At 39.3% G+C, this 16,966-nt stretch overlaps 1 protein-coding gene across 8 annotated transcripts in view; it reads right to left on the bottom strand.

The window, feature by feature from the left end:
- The window catches only part of Adgb (androglobin), a 141,336-nt gene that overhangs the window by 89,352 nt on the left and 35,018 nt on the right, over positions 1-16,966 (bottom strand). For all 8 annotated transcript variants that reach the window (XM_059272755.1, XM_059272748.1, XM_059272754.1 and 5 more), the window contains exons 6-9: positions 16,013-16,152; positions 13,490-13,576; positions 9,626-9,873; positions 3,986-4,120 (exon numbers count right to left, since the gene is read on the bottom strand). In XM_059272755.1, coding sequence (XP_059128738.1) covers positions 3,986-4,120; positions 9,626-9,873; positions 13,490-13,576; positions 16,013-16,152 — 610 coding nt within the window. The remainder of the gene's footprint in view (positions 1-3,985; positions 4,121-9,625; positions 9,874-13,489; positions 13,577-16,012; positions 16,153-16,966) is intronic.

Below are 16,966 nucleotides of genomic sequence, written 5' to 3'. Positions count from 1 at the left end.
AATGCTATGACCCTTTAATACAGTTCCTCATGTTGTGGTGACTCCCAACCACAAAATATCTTCATTGCTACTTTATTACTGTAATTTTGCTACTATTATGAATCATAATGTAGATATCTATGTTTTCCAATGGCCTTAGGAGATCCCTGTGAAAGGGGTCATGACCCACAGGTTGAGAACTGCTGCTTTTGTAGCAATAGTAGAATAGGTCAACCAGAGAGCTTGTCAGGTCATTGTCCACCAGAAGGCTTGTCAGGTCATTGTCCAGCAGAAGGTGTTTTTAATTCCACAGTATGATGCAAAACTCAACAACAAAATAATTTTTTTAGAAGGCTTATAATGACTTAGTACACATATGAGAAAACTCAGTTTGAAAACATGCATGTGTGTGGATATGTGGATATGTGTGCATGTGTCATAAAATTAGGAAGGGGATTATGATAGAGGAGAAAGACATATTAAGAGAAGGGTTAAAAAAAAAGACTATAACAGAATGTAAGTGAAGGAGAAGGGGTATTATTTGGACAAAGGGTGGGAACCAGCCAGAGGGAGGTAAGGGGTTGTCAGTGAGAAAGAGGATGAATAACAACAAAATATAATGACACACATATATGAACATCAAAGCCATCTTAAAAGTTTTAGGTCAACTTATTTGTGATCAAGAAGTAGCCTTCTTAATCTTGAAGTTCTTTAATCTCTGGCATTTCTGTCTTTCTTTTGTTTTGTTTTGTTTTTTAATGCATTTTTGGAATACAGACCATTCTTGCCAGGCTTATCTTTTATTTGCAATACAATGATAAGACTAAATATTATAAATGAGCACTATGCACATTAATGGGCACTCTACCATATATTTCTGAAGTTTAAAATCACCAACTGCATAGCCATCTTCCAAGGTATAACAACTTGTAGTTTTTCTGTGATGAACATCTAGGTCCTGGTGAATGTCAGCTTGAGACACTTCCTTCCTCATCACCAACCCCTCCACTGGTAAACAGGGCCCACATATCTTCACCTTGTAAGAGGCAGTCTAACTCTGGCAACATTTCATACATCACTAAGTGATTCCAGCTGCTGCAATAACCACTAAGAACTTGATACCGTTACAAAAGTTGCTGGTTTCCTTGTGCTTGTATATAGTGTGAAGTGGTCATCACAGATCCACAGGCAGGTCTCCACATGGCTTTCCATTGCTTCCCACTCTTTCCACCCACGGCTTTGCTGTCTCTAACACTATGCTCCCAACTGTGTTAGGAGAGCACAAGGAACTGTGCACGGGGGCCATCCCATGATCAAGCTGAAAGTGAGGCATATCATTCCTGCTCATGCCTCATGGGTTATAGCACAAGCTCAGGCTAATCTAACTTTGAAAGAATCCGGGGAAACACGCATAACTGTGCTTAATTGGAGAGTGAAAATCACAAAATGTGGCAATCTCTCCCATACTCAGAAAATGCCCTCCTTAGAATCCCACAAAATCCTATTCTAGTCTTATTGAGTTTTGTTCCTTTGTAATACATTTTAAAACTCTTGCTAAGTTACCTTGTAGGTAATAAGTTTGTGTCAAAATTCAAATATCTAATGTTTCTGGCAAGTTTTTGGCCAGATATTAGAAGGGTCTGATTCATTCATATATTAAAACCTAGGTGTTTTTCATTAATGTCACCATCTGACTCCAAGTTTCTTTTTAAGTTACATTTTAAATTTAGTTAGTCAGGAAATTGTTCACCATTTAAATATAGCTCTATCAACAGATATTGAGAGGAAGGATAATACAGTGGTGAAATGGGTGAACTCTGAAGAGCAACTTCTAGGACTTGCAAACCCACTTGGAGTTGTTCCAAAGTACCACAGCCAGAGCTAATAAGCTTCCCAGCTGTAGGGTCAAAAGTCTACAGAGGGCTGTATCAGAAGCATTTTATAGTTGGTAATGACCAGAGACTACAACTCACCCTTTCGTTTCCTTTTATGAATGGGAACTCATATTGCAGCTAATCTATCTTCCACAATACATAGGAGATGAGATGTGGGTGTGTGTATGTGTGTGTAAGTGTACGTCCTAAGGGTCTTAGAACTTGAATTAGATGCAATTACTGGATAGTCTGTGTCATGGTTTTGTAAAGTATTGAGTACACATTTATAGGAAGGATGAAATGGGTATCTAGTGTTCAGGGAAATAAAATTTAATAAAGGTTAGCTACTGTCCACCAGAGGGGGCCATCTTTCTCCAAAATATCTGGCCAAACTGTGACTGTCCAAGTTCCTTACACTCAGGTATGGCCCACTGTGATTGAAATGGAATATAACCAAAAGTGACCTCCTATCAAGTTTGGCCCTTGAAGATCTCAGCTATAATCATCCCATCTCTCTTCTCCTGGCAAAAACCTTCAGAATCTACAAGGTAAAGCAAGTCAGAACCACATTTTTCTTAAATACTATTGAGAAGAATTTCTGACAGTCATAATAGTCTTAAATTCATATAATTAAAAAATGAAATGTACTGTTAGAATTATTTGTAAGTTACACTCATGAATAGATTTACTTTGAAAATAACAAACTGGAGGGGGGACTTTTAAATGTCACATAGTTATTAGCATGTAGTAGACTGCAGTAGATATTATAGAAATGTAAGCACACGTGTGAAAAAACATACATAAATATCTATACAACTTATGTTACCTTGCTTTGTCTTCTTTATAGAATTTTAAAGCTATGAAATGCCATTTTAGTTTAATTACAGCTGTGATAAATTAATTCCCCAAAATTAATAAAACAGGTATTTTATATTAAATTCCTCATGCCTTCTCAGAGCTAGCTAAAGCATATTATATTTCTATTTTCAAATTGAATACAAATAATATAAAAATCAAGTAAATTCTTTCCCATAGGAATTGAGTCTTTAAGTCAGCTATCTTTTGAATACTCAGGGTCCATCTATAACCTGCTAAAGCAGTCAATGGAAGAAAATGCATCTTCAAAATCCACTTAAAATTAACTACATAGGAAAAGGAAGTCTATACAGGCACTCTCTCTTAGTTATGTCAGATGACATCCATCCTGTAGAGCTCAGCAGAATCCAGTGTTTGTCTTAAGCAATTTTAAGAATTAGGACAATCATCATGCATATGCTGAAGTGTGACATATGAACAGATGAATGATTTGGACTTTAATTTTCAATTCTGAGAGCACTCTTAGTTGCTGCTGTGGTGATGAAGAGAGGGAACCTGGCCGTAAAGGGGCTCCCTCACTAGCCTGGTACTCATGTACCCAGTGCTGAAGCAGAGATCTGACTTTAGGCAGAGCTCACAGCCCAAACCTGAGTCACATCCCGTATACGCATGACTTCATTGGTTTTGTTGTTATTTGATTTGGTTCTTTGTTTTGTTTTTTGAGATAGGATCTCACTATGTAGCCCTGGTTGTACTGGAACTCACTATGTAGCCCAAGCTGGCCTCAAACTCAAGAGATCCACGTGCTGCCTCTATAGTGCTGGGATTAAAGATACACATCACCATGAGCTTAATCATGAATTCTAAGGGGGTTGGAGGAGTATTGCCTTTTTTTTGGGGGGGGGGGTTTCGAGATAAGGTTTCTCTGTGTAGCTTTGGAGCCTGTCCTGGAACTCACTCTGTAGCCCAGGCTGGCCTTGAACTCACAGAGATCCACCTGCCTCTGCCTCCCGAGTGCTGGGATTAAAGGCATGTGCCACCACCGGCCAGCGGGAGTATTGCTTTTACTTTCACAAAGAAAATGGGGAAAGCGTCATTTAAAAGATGAAGCATTGTCAAAGACAACTTGGCTTTTGTTTTCATCTCCTGACAACATACAAACCCACCATTTACATGAAGGAACTGAAGGTTGAGGGAAAACTTGAACATGCTTACATAGATACTTCAAAAGAGAAAATGTACTTTTCTATGTTCCAACACTTTCCATGAGCTTAGGTAGCGACTATGGTAGTTACTGTAAGAGACTGAGAGCTTACAATCTGACAAGGACTGCATAGAGTACTGAACATCAGATGAGGGTCTCGAACCATGGAGTGAAAATTTGAATCTTTCCTTCTCCTTCTCTCCATCCTTATTCCTCTTCTTCCCAAGGTCTTTTGCATCTGCTTTCTCTAACACATTAAGAAAAAATGGTAAATCTTTTATCTAGAAAACTTCAGACATGCTACATATTCAGCCAGTGTGTCCTAAGAAGGCCAAAACAATAGTACTTAAAATAAAACGGCAGCCTTCATTTCTCCCAAAATGTAATCTCCTCTGATTAGAAACAGCACATTAAGCTAGAGAAAACAATCCTAAAAATTAACATGGGCTGTGAAAACTGGACAGAATTACTTAGTATTATGCATAATAACTAAATTATTCTGCATTGTTTTATGTTGTATGCAGACAGTGACTACCACACATTTGTGTGTGTGTGTGTGTGTGTGTGTGTGTGTGTGTGTGTGCATAAGTACCCACGGTGCACGTGCACATGCACAGGAGGATGCTGGTGTCTAGCCCTCACTTTCTCTGCTATTCCCTTGAGACAAGGTCTCTCTCTCACTGAACTTGGAGCCTACTCTTTTGGCTAGACTAGTTAGCTGGTACACTATAAATCCTTTCTCTGCCCCCGACAGTGCGGGGATTACATAGGCAGCCCCATGCTCTCTGTGTGGATGCTGGGGATCCTCAGATCCTCATGCTCTGCCCTAACCAGGCAGCCATTTCTCTAGTTCCTTGGATATATTTCATTTATATATAATCATAATGTCAGGCTAAGTTTCTCATTTTAAAAATGAAAACAAACAAAAGCAGCAAAACATGCATTGCAAGTTTAGAGCTATCTATACAGGGCCATCTCAATTTACCCTATTTGGGGACTTTAGCTCAAGCAAATACCATTTTCTTTCAGTAAAACATCTTTTTGTGGGGTTGAAAGTCAACCACACCCACGAACCAACCGCCTGGTCCCAGTGTGTCTTGTGCAATAAACCAACTAGAGAGCTGTTGCCACTGTGTGAATTTTCACTCATGCGCATAGTTCTATGAACAGACTTTAATTTAAAAAAAGCCAAGAATGTTTTTTCTGCCTAATGAGTTCCTTCAATTCAGAATGTGAGTTTAGAGTCTCTGCATCAACCGCTAAGTTTATAACCCTCATTGGTAGCCTGTTCATTTTTTAAAGATATGCAATTATTAAAAATTATGACTGCAACTACTTATGATGTTCCTTAGTATAGAAAATATACCTGTCTCATGGTGTTTCAAGTAGATTTAAAATGTATGTTAGACATATTATAACCTCAAATATAGGCTAAGATGTTTAACTTAGAAATTTAAGTATTAAAAATTAGGTTAACAGGCTACAATCCACAAGCCCAGAGAAACTAGGTAAAAAGGATGACCCTAAGAGGGACACACAAGGAGGGCCCCAGGAAGGCAAAATAGTTATGACCTCCTGGGTAAACTGGGGGAAGAAAGGGTAGAAGGGAAGAGATGAAGGATGGGAACAGGAGGGACTGAGGTGGCCAAGTGGAGGGAGGGGCAGAAAGGGAGAACAATGACAGATATCTTGGTAGAGGGAACCATCAGGAGGTTAGGGAGAAACCTGGTGCTAGGGAAATCCCCAGGAATCCACAAGGATGACACTAAGGCTACTAGCAATAATGGGGAGAGTGCCTGAACTGACCTTCTTCTATAATCAGATTAGTGACTACCCTAATTGTCATCATAGAATCTGATGGAAGCAGATGCAGTGATCCACAACCAAGCACTGGGTTGTGCTCCTCGACTTCAGTTGAAGAGAAGGAGGAGGGATCACAGGAGCAAGTGAGGTCAAGATCTTGCTGGGGAAAGCCACAGAGACAGCTGACACCAGTTTGTGGAAGCTCATGGACTCTGGCTTGTCAGCTGGGGAACATTCATCGGACCGAACTAGGCCCTCTGAATGTGGGTGACAGTTATGTGGCTAGATCTGTTTGGGAAGCCCCTGGCAATGGGACTGGGACTCATCCTGGATGCATAAAATGGCTTTTTGGAACATATTCCCTAGGGTGAGAGACCTTGCGCAGCCTTGACACAGGGGGAGGGGCTTGGTCCTGCATCAACTTAGTATGCCAGACTTGTTGACTTCCCAAGAGAGGCCTTACCCTCTCTGAGGAGTAGATGGGGGTGGTATTGGGGGAGGTGAGAGGGCAGGAGAGTGGGAGGGAGGGGGGACTGAAATTAAATAAATTAAAAAATAAAAAAAAGAATGCAATGGGGGAAAATAGGTTAATAAAACTTTATTTTGTATAAATGTCAACCTAATTTAATTAAGCTAATTTTATGTAGCGAATTGTGATTTCATTTACAATTTTAAAACTGAACTTTACTTTCAAACTCCTATTTAGAATTGATTTATAATCTATCCCATTAAAATATGCAAATAAAATGGCTAATTAAGCCTTTGTCACTAGACTAATATAACTGTCATCTGTCATTTAATTCCATGATTTTGGCAAACCTCACTATAAACAACTTAGCTGAATGTTACTGGACATTATTCTTCCCTCGTTCCACAAATATCACCACATTGCTATTAAATTTCCACCAAATCTCCATCTTCCATCTCAACCTCATTCCCAGCTCATGACTATGCTTCCTAGAACCAGAGAATATTCAAACTTTTGTCAGAAATCCTCAACCACTTCTAAACCAAGCTGTCTACTTACCTACCCTGCATCTGTTCACCCCACGGCCCCATGACCTGTGCCTGCACGTTAGAACAGAGGAGCAATTGCTCCCCTGGGCTGAGGAGAACTCAAGAGTTCTGTGGGGTTCCTGGAAATATCCATCTTAAATGAGAGCATTGGTGTCAGTTTCCTGAGAAGGGAGGAAGAACAGAATCCACCACCCACTGGAGGGCCACCCTATAGAACTGCTGAGTTCTCCCTTGTTAGATTAACAAATACATGTTCCATGTATCTCATCCTAATGAATATCAGCTTCCATTTTATCACTCTGTTGCTCTTCAAGGCCAAATTCCTCACCGACTTGTCTGTGTATTATATTTCTGCCTGTTTCCTTAACTCTCTTCCACAGCTTTCAATATGTATTATATTCCCAGTACCTACTAACTTCCACATCCAACAATCTAATGAAGAAATTGAAATAGATATCACAGTTCATCTCACTACAGTATTTCATACAGCCTTTCTTATTCTTGCAGGAATGTTCCCTCCTCAATTTCAATGCTAACACACTTGTCTTTTCTTTCACCACTTCTCTGGCTACTCTTTTTTTTCTCCCTCATCAGTCAGTCATTGGTACCAATTCTCAGATGTTTACAGTCGCAGGGCTCAGCTCCTACCTCTAAGTCCATGCTGTCTTCTTGAGAAATATCACAGAACACCTGTGAATACCTCCTAAATAAACAGTTTGGGACCTTTGGTCTTCAAGGTGTTTCAGATTAAATATGACCAAAATCATTCTGTAGTACTTCCTACTAGACCTCACCATCTATCCAGTTTTACAACTCAAAATTCCATAAATTACCCAAACTGAGTTCTACTCTTTTCTAATTACTTTTAATGTTTTTTTTTTCTGGAATCATTCATCTTATTGGGCCTCTCCACTTTCTCTATTCCAAGACTCCATCTTATCAAACATGAGTTTATCCAACAGTTCCCAAACTACTTTTTTTCCATCTGCCCATAATTTCCTCTCTGATCCTCTTTCAACTCCCTTCCCTCCAAATATTCTTGTTAGTGATGGCCAAAAGCATCTTTTGAAAAAAACAAATTCAATCTTTATTCCCTCCAAACTCTTCACGGCCTGTCAGCAAGTCAGTAATGCTTACAATGAAGACCAGGACCCCTAACATGGCCTTGAACCCTCAATCTGCTCACTCCTTCTGTAATCCAGCTCTTCATAAACCAATTATCCTTTCACTCTGCTTCATCCAAACATATCATGTACCCTGCCCACCAATACACTGCCATCCTCCACATGTTCCCAGTCTCTGTGCTGGCATTTCTCTTCTGCCACCAGTGTTCTGGTCACAGTTGTCCCACTCATCTCTGCAGACTACAACAGACCCCTGTACTACCTGCCCTAGCTTCCTGAATTTCCCTTCCAAGTTCATTTTTCAGTCTCTGGTCAGCATAGCTTCCTTTTTATTAGTCAGGGTTTCCCACTAACCATCAGGTTCAGAAGATGGGGTGTTCCACCACTTTTTCTGTTTACCAAGATTATCACCAATTCCTAGAAAATTACCAGTACTTTTATCATCAAAGAGTATATTTAGATGAATACTATTGGTTGGAGGCCTGGAGGTTAGTTTGTGAAACATCAAAAAGGGCTTCTAGAAGAAAATTCATTGGGAATATACTGAAAAAAAATGAATCCACTCACATTTCTTTATTGCCTGTTTACATCAAGATAGGCCTGGGTGGGTGCACATTGCCCACAACTCTGATTTTAATATATTTTTGAAGACCTGAAGTAAAATTTTCTGTACAATACATGGCAAGAAACACTGGCAGATATGATCATTTATCATATTTTTCTTTTCCTTTTTGGAGCTGGGAATCAACCTTAAGGCCTTGCCTATGCTAGGTAAGTGTTTTACCACTGAGTTATAACCTTTGGATTCTTAAGACAGGGTTTCCCCATAGCTCACATAGTTACCCAGACTGGCTAAAATTTGTGACCTTCCTGTCTCTCTCCCTCCCTGGTTAGAAACAATCTTGATAAAGAATAATCCTGACAAAATGTTAATACTTTATAAAACATAAATATCCAAAGGAATATTTAACCAAAATATACAGAAAAACCTGAATACTTCCTAGTAGATTTAATTCTACTTTACAAGCAGTTTCTTCATATACATAGTTATAAGATAGTTTAGTAGACACAGAATAAATACTATTCAATCAACTTTTCATCTTGAAAATAGAAATGACTATACACTTTTTAAATATCATTTGAAATTATTTTCCTTCAGATTTGAACCTCCATCTTATGACACATTTTTAATTTATGTAACCTATGCTCATATCATTCTCTGAAAAATGACAAGGTAAGTTTTCTACTTTGCTGTGTGGATCCATCCCACTCTGCATATAAATATGAGCAAGATATCCTAGTAGAGATGTATCTTCTCTCTTTCTAATACAGTAGTGATTTAATATTAGCAAAATTGAGAATTGTCTTTGATATTTACTGAAAGGGAAGTCTGAGGCAATAATTGCCTACATTCCACATCACCGAGAGTTCTAATAGTAAAAGGGAGAGTTAAGAAACAGTAGCAGGGGCCTATGCAGGGTCCCTTGGCTCAGCATGGGAGGAGGGGACTGGACCTACCTGGACTGAGTCCACCAGGTTGATCTCAGTCTGTGGGGAAGGCTTTGCCCTGGAGGAGATTGGAATGGGGGGCGGGCTGGGGGGAAGGTGAGGGGGGCGGGAGGGGGGAGAACAAGGGAATCTGTGGCTGATATGTAGAACTGAATTGTATTGCAAAATAAAAATTAAAAAAAAAAAAAAAAAAAAAAAAAAAAGAAACAGTAGCAGCATTACGAAGGCGTCATTAGCCTAAACGGGGACTATACAGCATCCCTGTGCCGTGCCCTGCTGCATGACTTCCCATGTCTTACCCTTTGCAGCTTTATCGGTCTTCTCTGGAGGCTTCAGGGTTGTAAGGGAAGTTTCCGGTTTGAAATCCTTCACGTCTTTCACTTCCTTTCCGTCTTTCACTTCCTTGCCATCCTTTATCTCTTTCCCGGGTTCCTTCAGTTTGTTGTCTACCACTGTCATTTTGCTTTCAGAACTTGGATCTTCTGTGAGCTTAAACTCAGGCAATATTTCCTTCAAGAGCTCCCAAACTCTGTCCACATACCCTGGACTTAGAGGCAATACATTTGCGTTAATTCCCAGATGATCATTGTCTACCTGACGTCAAGAAGTTACTGACAGACTAATTAACTTCTTAGTTCATAAGACTAATTTCAATTGTTACTTCAAACTTTTAGTTAGAAATATTGTTCATTGACCATGCTTTTATTGCATTCCTACTATGTGCCACTCTTTGAGGATACAGAGACCAAAACTAGCAGATCAGTCAAGCTTGGCAGAGGAGACAGACATGCTAAAATCATGATAGGTGAAATATATACACATCTATATGCTATACTGCATATGCATATATACTGTCCATCTGTATTTGCCATATGTTGTATATATGCTATCCATGTACAAACACCTCATGTGTTCAAAGGCATCCTCCAGAATTTTCCAATGATATCCTCACCCTCTGAAGATGTGGGAGAACTTTTAACATGGTATCAAAGGTCTTTAACTATGAGGCTTCTCCCTAGTCCCTATGCCATTGGTCCTCTAGAATTTAGTAGCATATAATCCAGTTTTACACAACCACACACTTTTCTGGGATTATACATTGTCTATCTCACTTCCTTGTTATTCTGTCTGTTCTAAGTTGATTTTCCCACACTAATGTGCTACATTAATTTCAATAAATCTTTTGCAGTCAGTGTAAGCATCCATTGCAGGGATTGGGGCATGCTTTTGCTTTGAGAGCCTGAACAACTGTTTATACATTTTTAGGAAGCCTTTGAAAATACAAATTTCTAACTCAGCTCATGTATACTGATTGAGGACACACTCTACGACAGTTATTCAGTGTCACTGTGCTGAGCACAGCAGGCAAAGAATGACCACTGAAGACAACTGTGGACTGAATAGGGGCCTCCAGACCATATCAGAATGACCTGTGGAGCAAGCTGTATTAATCTGCCCTCTTGAGATATCTATGTGCCTTTCCAAGATTGCCACCTGAAGCAGCTCAAGTCTTTTTCCTTTGTCTTGTCATTTTCCTAACAATGCATGTTCTTTCCTGAAGATGCTGTACAAGCTTAGGTTCAGGGATATTAGTAAAGTACTTGGATGTCTCCTAGCATATGTGAAATATATCTATCAAAAAGCTATGCTTCCTACACAAGGGGGCAGGGCTGAGCTTTGAGCACAGGACTGACAGGGTCTGCTAAGGCATGAGGGTGAGCTCTGTAGAGGATGAAGTTTCTGTGACACACTGAAGGTATGGGCTCAGGCATATGCAGTGTGTGTGAGGATGCTCCCACAGAGCAGTGCTGTACAGCTCTCATGTACTTCCGAGCTCAGCATCTGAGCCTCAATGGGATTTTGAATTGTGGCTGCAAGGACCAGAATTGAAGAAACGCTTGTCTGTATGACATGGCAGATTTGCCTTTTGTGTACTTGTAGATGTAATTCTAAATGGTCTTATTAAATAAACACAGAGCCAAATGCAGAGTTAAAAGCCCAGAGATCAGAGAGCAGTACCCAAGAGCTGAGACCACCTTCTTACCACGCTGCCGCTGCCATCCTTCCCTTAAGAAAGAGAGCTACTTCTTGTGTGTCTGTATTTTTATTGACTTTCTGTTCTGTCTTCTCATTGGTTGTAAACCCAACCACATGACTTCCTCATCACTGCCTGTCTATACAGACCTCCAGGTCTCTATGATTGGTATTGAGATTAAAGGCATGTGTTTCCAAGCTGGCTGTGTCTTTGAACACACAGACTTTGCCTGCCATGTGATCAGATTAAGGGTGTGTGCTATCACTGCTGGACTTCTGCTAAATGGCTTGCTATTAGCTCTGACCCCCAGGCAACTTTATTTATTTATTTATTTAGTTAGTTAGTTAGTTAGTTAGTTAATAATTTATTTATTAATTAATTTATTAATTTAATAAAAGCTACATAGGGTTTCTCTGTGTAGCTTTGCACCTTTCCTGGATCTTGCTCTGTAGACCAGGCTGGCCTCGAACTCACAAAGATCCACCTGGTTCTGCCTCCCGAGTCCTGGGATTAAAGGCCTGTGCCACCACTGCCCAGCAACTTTATTTATTAACATACAAATAAAATCACATTTCAGCACAAATAAAATATCACTATATGCACTGGGTGCATAAATCTTCCAGGTAGATAAGCACAAACGGATTTTGCTTGATGGCTTGTTTTATGATTAGTCTGTCCTTGATTCAACAAAGAATCTAGTGGGTCATTCTGCTTTATAAGGAGGAATAATTTACCCTAAAATGCCAAGGACTATGGAAGTATACAGCAGGTGACAACTAGTGTTTGACAAGTTGATCCACCAGATGTGTAACTCCCTCATGGGAACCTGGCAAAGCCATGGGGTCACTGGCTATGGAAACCAGTTGTTCTCTGTAACTTTCTCAGGTACTACTGCTATGCCTCCCTAAAAAGAACAGCTGTGGGGTGCTTTCCACAGCCCTTTGGTAGTATGTTTTCCATCTTTGGGCACACTTATAGTTGTGGATGATCAGGTTATACTTTCTGTCTAAACTGTATAATTCTGATGTACAGAAATATTACCAGAATATTCTTTACTGACACAGGGAAGTAACCATATTCTCAGTCTCAAAGACAGACTTTTACACATTTTGCAAAGACCTTAGAACAAATCCAAAACAGACTAAGCTGCCCCTACAGAGAATACACAAAGACTAAATCCCAAGGCCAGGCTGTTTACATCAAGACATATTCCTTGCAGTAGCTCCCTTTATGCAAGTACCCTGACCACTCACGGTTCAGCCAATTGTTTAATGTCTGGAAACCCTCACCAACTTAGAACTACATGCATGGGTCAATGTGATATTACTATCCTAAGAGAAACTATGTGACTTATCCTGTGTTTTGAGAATAGGTAAGGCCCTGAAAAGGTAACATAATTGTCCAGATTTTGGCTGTGGAACAGAGCAGGGGGATGTCAAGAGAGGGGCCGAGGAGGAAGAGCAAAGGAGAGTGAGCAGAGAAAGGATGCAGAGAGAGAGAGAGAGAGATGTGGAGGCAGTGAAAAGGAATTAGAGAAAATGCTCAGCAGAGAATGAGAAGGATGAAGAGCTAATTAAGAAGCTGTGAAGAGAGATTTTTCAGAGAGATTTTTCAAAATGAAGTGAAGAGAAGGTTACCATCAGAAAGTGTCTGTGTTTAGTTTTTCCCCTCAGATAGAAAATGCCTAGCTCTCAGATAAGAATTTTTCCTAAACCCTTGGTACTCTGAGGTCTTCTTTTTGCTACCCTGGAGCAGAATGGGAGCTGGTCTCTTGGTCTCTGATACTAAAACTCCCAAGGAATTTTCAATGATACTATAAAATACTATGCTCTCAAACATTTTGTAAAACATGACCATTCTTGAAGTGTTCTTAAAGAGTATCATAAAGAACTGTTGGAGAGAAAGAAAAAATAATATGAACAACACAGTCTTTAAACCTACTGAAGAGGGGCTGATGAGATAGTTCAGTAGGCAAAAGGTGCTTGATGCTATGCCTGATGACCTGAATTTAATCCCTGGGACTCTCACTTTGTCTTCTGACAACCACATGTATACCTTGGCACACCCACCACTCCTTACCCCAACAAACAAACAAACATTTCTTTAAAAAAAAAAAAAAAAAGCGTACTGAAGAGGAATGACTTCAGGTAACCACCCGGTAAGTGCATGGATAATGGTGAATTCTCCCAGCTCTCGCCTCTGTGCCATATGGATGCTGAAAAGAAATGCATGGTGCTGTAGTTAACAATGATTAGAAACACATAACAGTAAATAAAGACTAGGAAACGCTCTACCCAGCATCATAGTAATCAATGTAGGGGGTCATACCGGCTGCACATCCCAGTGTGAAGGAATGTTATCTCACAAACCAGATGCTTTTAATTTGTTAAAAAGGCCTAAGTAAACCCAATACTAAGCTTTCAAATGTATTTTGAAAACATGAATATATTATTTTTGTTGTTTTCTTTTGATAAGGGTATCACATATTAAAACTATTTCTTTAAAAGCTCTAAAATTTCCATTAATTTCCTGAACATAAAACATATTCATATTATATAGTGTAAAAATTTAACTCATTTATATGTTCTATGTGTGACTCTGTTCTCTTCAAAGTGGAGCGGTTTTACCATTCTAATTGCAGAGATTATGTTGAGATACCCATGATGACTCAAGAGAAGTATGAGGAATCCTTAGTAAAACTTTGACAGTGAAGGAGAAAACAGAAACATGTCGTCCATCGTGTAAATGAGTAGATCTGGCGGTGTGACATAAAGTCAGAGGTTGCCTTTAACCAGATACCATGCCCTGCTTTGGTCCTTCTGCCTATGTGTGCTTTCCTCAGGTGGTTAATGTGTTTACATGTACCTTAGTCAATGCAGAGAAATATCACAGCCGCTTCCACCCCAGAGTGAAGGCACAGTGTACCCTGTGCCAGGCATGGTGTTAATGATGCTGACTGACCAACACACATCCTTCTCTTTGGAAAGAATTCACAGCACGTCAGTTATGTAGCCCACTGTTTATGGTTTTGCACTGGCTTGTTTAATGGATTATGAATCTTGATGCCTCTGCATTTCTCAAAGACAACATAAATCTGGTGTGTGGTTCACTGTCTCCCCTAAACACCTCTGGTAATTTCATTTTATGAGTGACTTTGCAAGCCTTATGGAAATGATGCTCATTTCTCTCCATATTCTACCTGGGTATGTAAATCATTGCAATGTTTTACGTATGTCTGTAGAAAGCTAAACCTCACATGTAAAGTCAAATCTGAGATGAATTTATAGAAAAAATATAAATGATATCATGTAAGGCAGTTTCTACTAGAAATCTTTAAAAATGTACTGTACTTTAATTAGTCTTTTATTTCCAAGCTAGCTTTGTTTCTTTATTTTAAAAGAATAACACTATTAGTCTTGTTCTTAATGAATTCCACTGGACCGTGGCTTTACAACAAATGAAATGTTGTTGCAGCTATCTGGGCCATCTATTCAATGCTTCACCAGCCTTGCAGCTCCAATTCTTAGGAACACTAAGAGCATTATCCTTATTTTTCCTCCAAACAAACAGACATAACTGCCATCAATGGAAATACTTAGTAATATTTACCTGCCTAAAAGAAAAAAAATAATCTGGGCGAAGTTTGAGAAAAATCATTGAAATGTAGGACTGAAAGCCAAGTGAAACAAATTATCAGTAGAAACTGAGGTTTAACAAGAAAAAATGGAGAGACTGATAATATTGGTGGCTGTTTTGTTATGCAGCCTTGAGAGACAAAAGGAAGCAGAGTCAAAAGGATATCTACAAAAGCAGTCCTGGCATCTGAATGGTATTGCTAATGCTTCTTAGAGAAGGGGAGGGGTTGAGCTTTGAGCACAGGGCTGACAGGGTCTGCTAAGTCCGAGCATGAGTTCTGTGGAGGATGGAGTTGCTATGGCACATGCAGGAAGTTATTGAGATCAGGCTCCTGCAGTGTGAGTGAGGACACATCCACTGAGTTGTACAGTGGCCAAGCACATCCACTCCAAGGTCTGAGCCTTGTTTTCACGGTGAGTTATCCTGAAAGGACCAGAATGGAAGAAAGGCTTGTCTGGAAGACATGGCAAACTTATACGTGGAGTGCAAAGTCTTGTTGGTAGATAAATATAAACAGATTTTGCAAACATACCGAAACAAATGAGTAGATGTCATCATGATGCTATCAGGTGGTCAATGGGAACAAAGGCCTGAAGAGCACTTTGTTATCCTAAAGGGTTCAGGATTTCTTAAGATCTATGCAGTATACTGCATATACAGATTCTAAAGCATTAATTGGATCTTAGTATATATTACTCATCATTTAGGTGATTTAATATATTCCCCTAAGAAACAATTTCTCTCATTAACATGAAACATTTCCCATGACATACTTTCCACTTCTAGTAAGAAATCATTGCGTATAGAATGATTTTTGAGTGTTCTTTCTTTGGATAGTTTTGTCTTTTACCCAGTTAAATCAATATTTCAAACCAGTGCACTGGGCACCTCAACTTTTATATTTGAAAGTTTACACTGTTTAGAAGAAAAAAGTCTTTAAATTGTTAAAGGCTCAGCATGGATGCAGGTGCCCTTTTGTTTTCACACAAATACATTATAATTTCTCATTACATACTCAACATTTGCCAGCTTAATGATAGCTTTAGACAGTAGCATTGGCCAGAGTTCAAACGCATAGGTTGTAGATGGAAGCAACAGATTGTTATCCTCATCAAAGGGAAAAAAGTCATCAATAGTTATCTTCCTCCAGCAACCCTAAAGATGAGAAGAAAGCCATGTGACGTCATCAGTGGTGTACAGTGCTCTCCCCCTTGAACATTACTACATATTTCTCTCTTTATTTTCGTTAACAAATAAATAAAAACCTGGTGTTAACATCTTATGGTAGAAAGCTGAGATACAGGTTTCAGAACTAATCTGGCTGACCATTTTAGCTTCTGAAATGTATTATAGCATATCTTTTAATTAAACTCTTTCTTCTTTTGGAAGTCTTATGTGCTGTGTATATCTGTATGCTGTGAATGTGTTGCTCTGATTGGTTAATAAATAAAGTGCTCATTGGCCAGTAGCCAGGCAGGAAGTACAGGTGAGACAGAGAGGAGAATTCTGGGAACAGGAGGGCTGAGTCAGGAGATGCTACCAGCCACTGCCATGAGAAGCAAGACGTGAAGGCAGAACTGGGAAAAGGTACCAAGCTATGTGGCTAAACATAAATAAGAATTATGGGTTAATTTAAGTGTAAGAGCTAGTCAATAGTTAGCCTTAGCTAATGACCTAACAGTGTTAATTAATATAAGCCTCTGTGTGTTTACTTGGGTCCATGGGCGCCTGGAGGGACTGGAGATAACTCCAACTACACTTATGAACATTTAATGAAATAAAAATGTTTCAAATAGAAGAATGAAAACATGATTCAACCAAAAATAAGGCTGAGCATAATATACTTTGCATAGTCATCATATAAATTCTTTAAATATTACCTTAGTAATTACTACTGATTCAGATATGTGCTTCCTAATTTTAGACTTCAGTTCAATATTTTGAGTACTCTCAGTTAATCATCTAATTT

This window comes from Peromyscus eremicus, chromosome 8b, assembly GCF_949786415.1.
Source record: "Peromyscus eremicus chromosome 8b, PerEre_H2_v1, whole genome shotgun sequence".
NCBI lineage: Eukaryota > Metazoa > Chordata > Mammalia > Rodentia > Cricetidae > Peromyscus > Peromyscus eremicus.
This window is presented reverse-complemented; position numbering and strand designations above follow the sequence as displayed.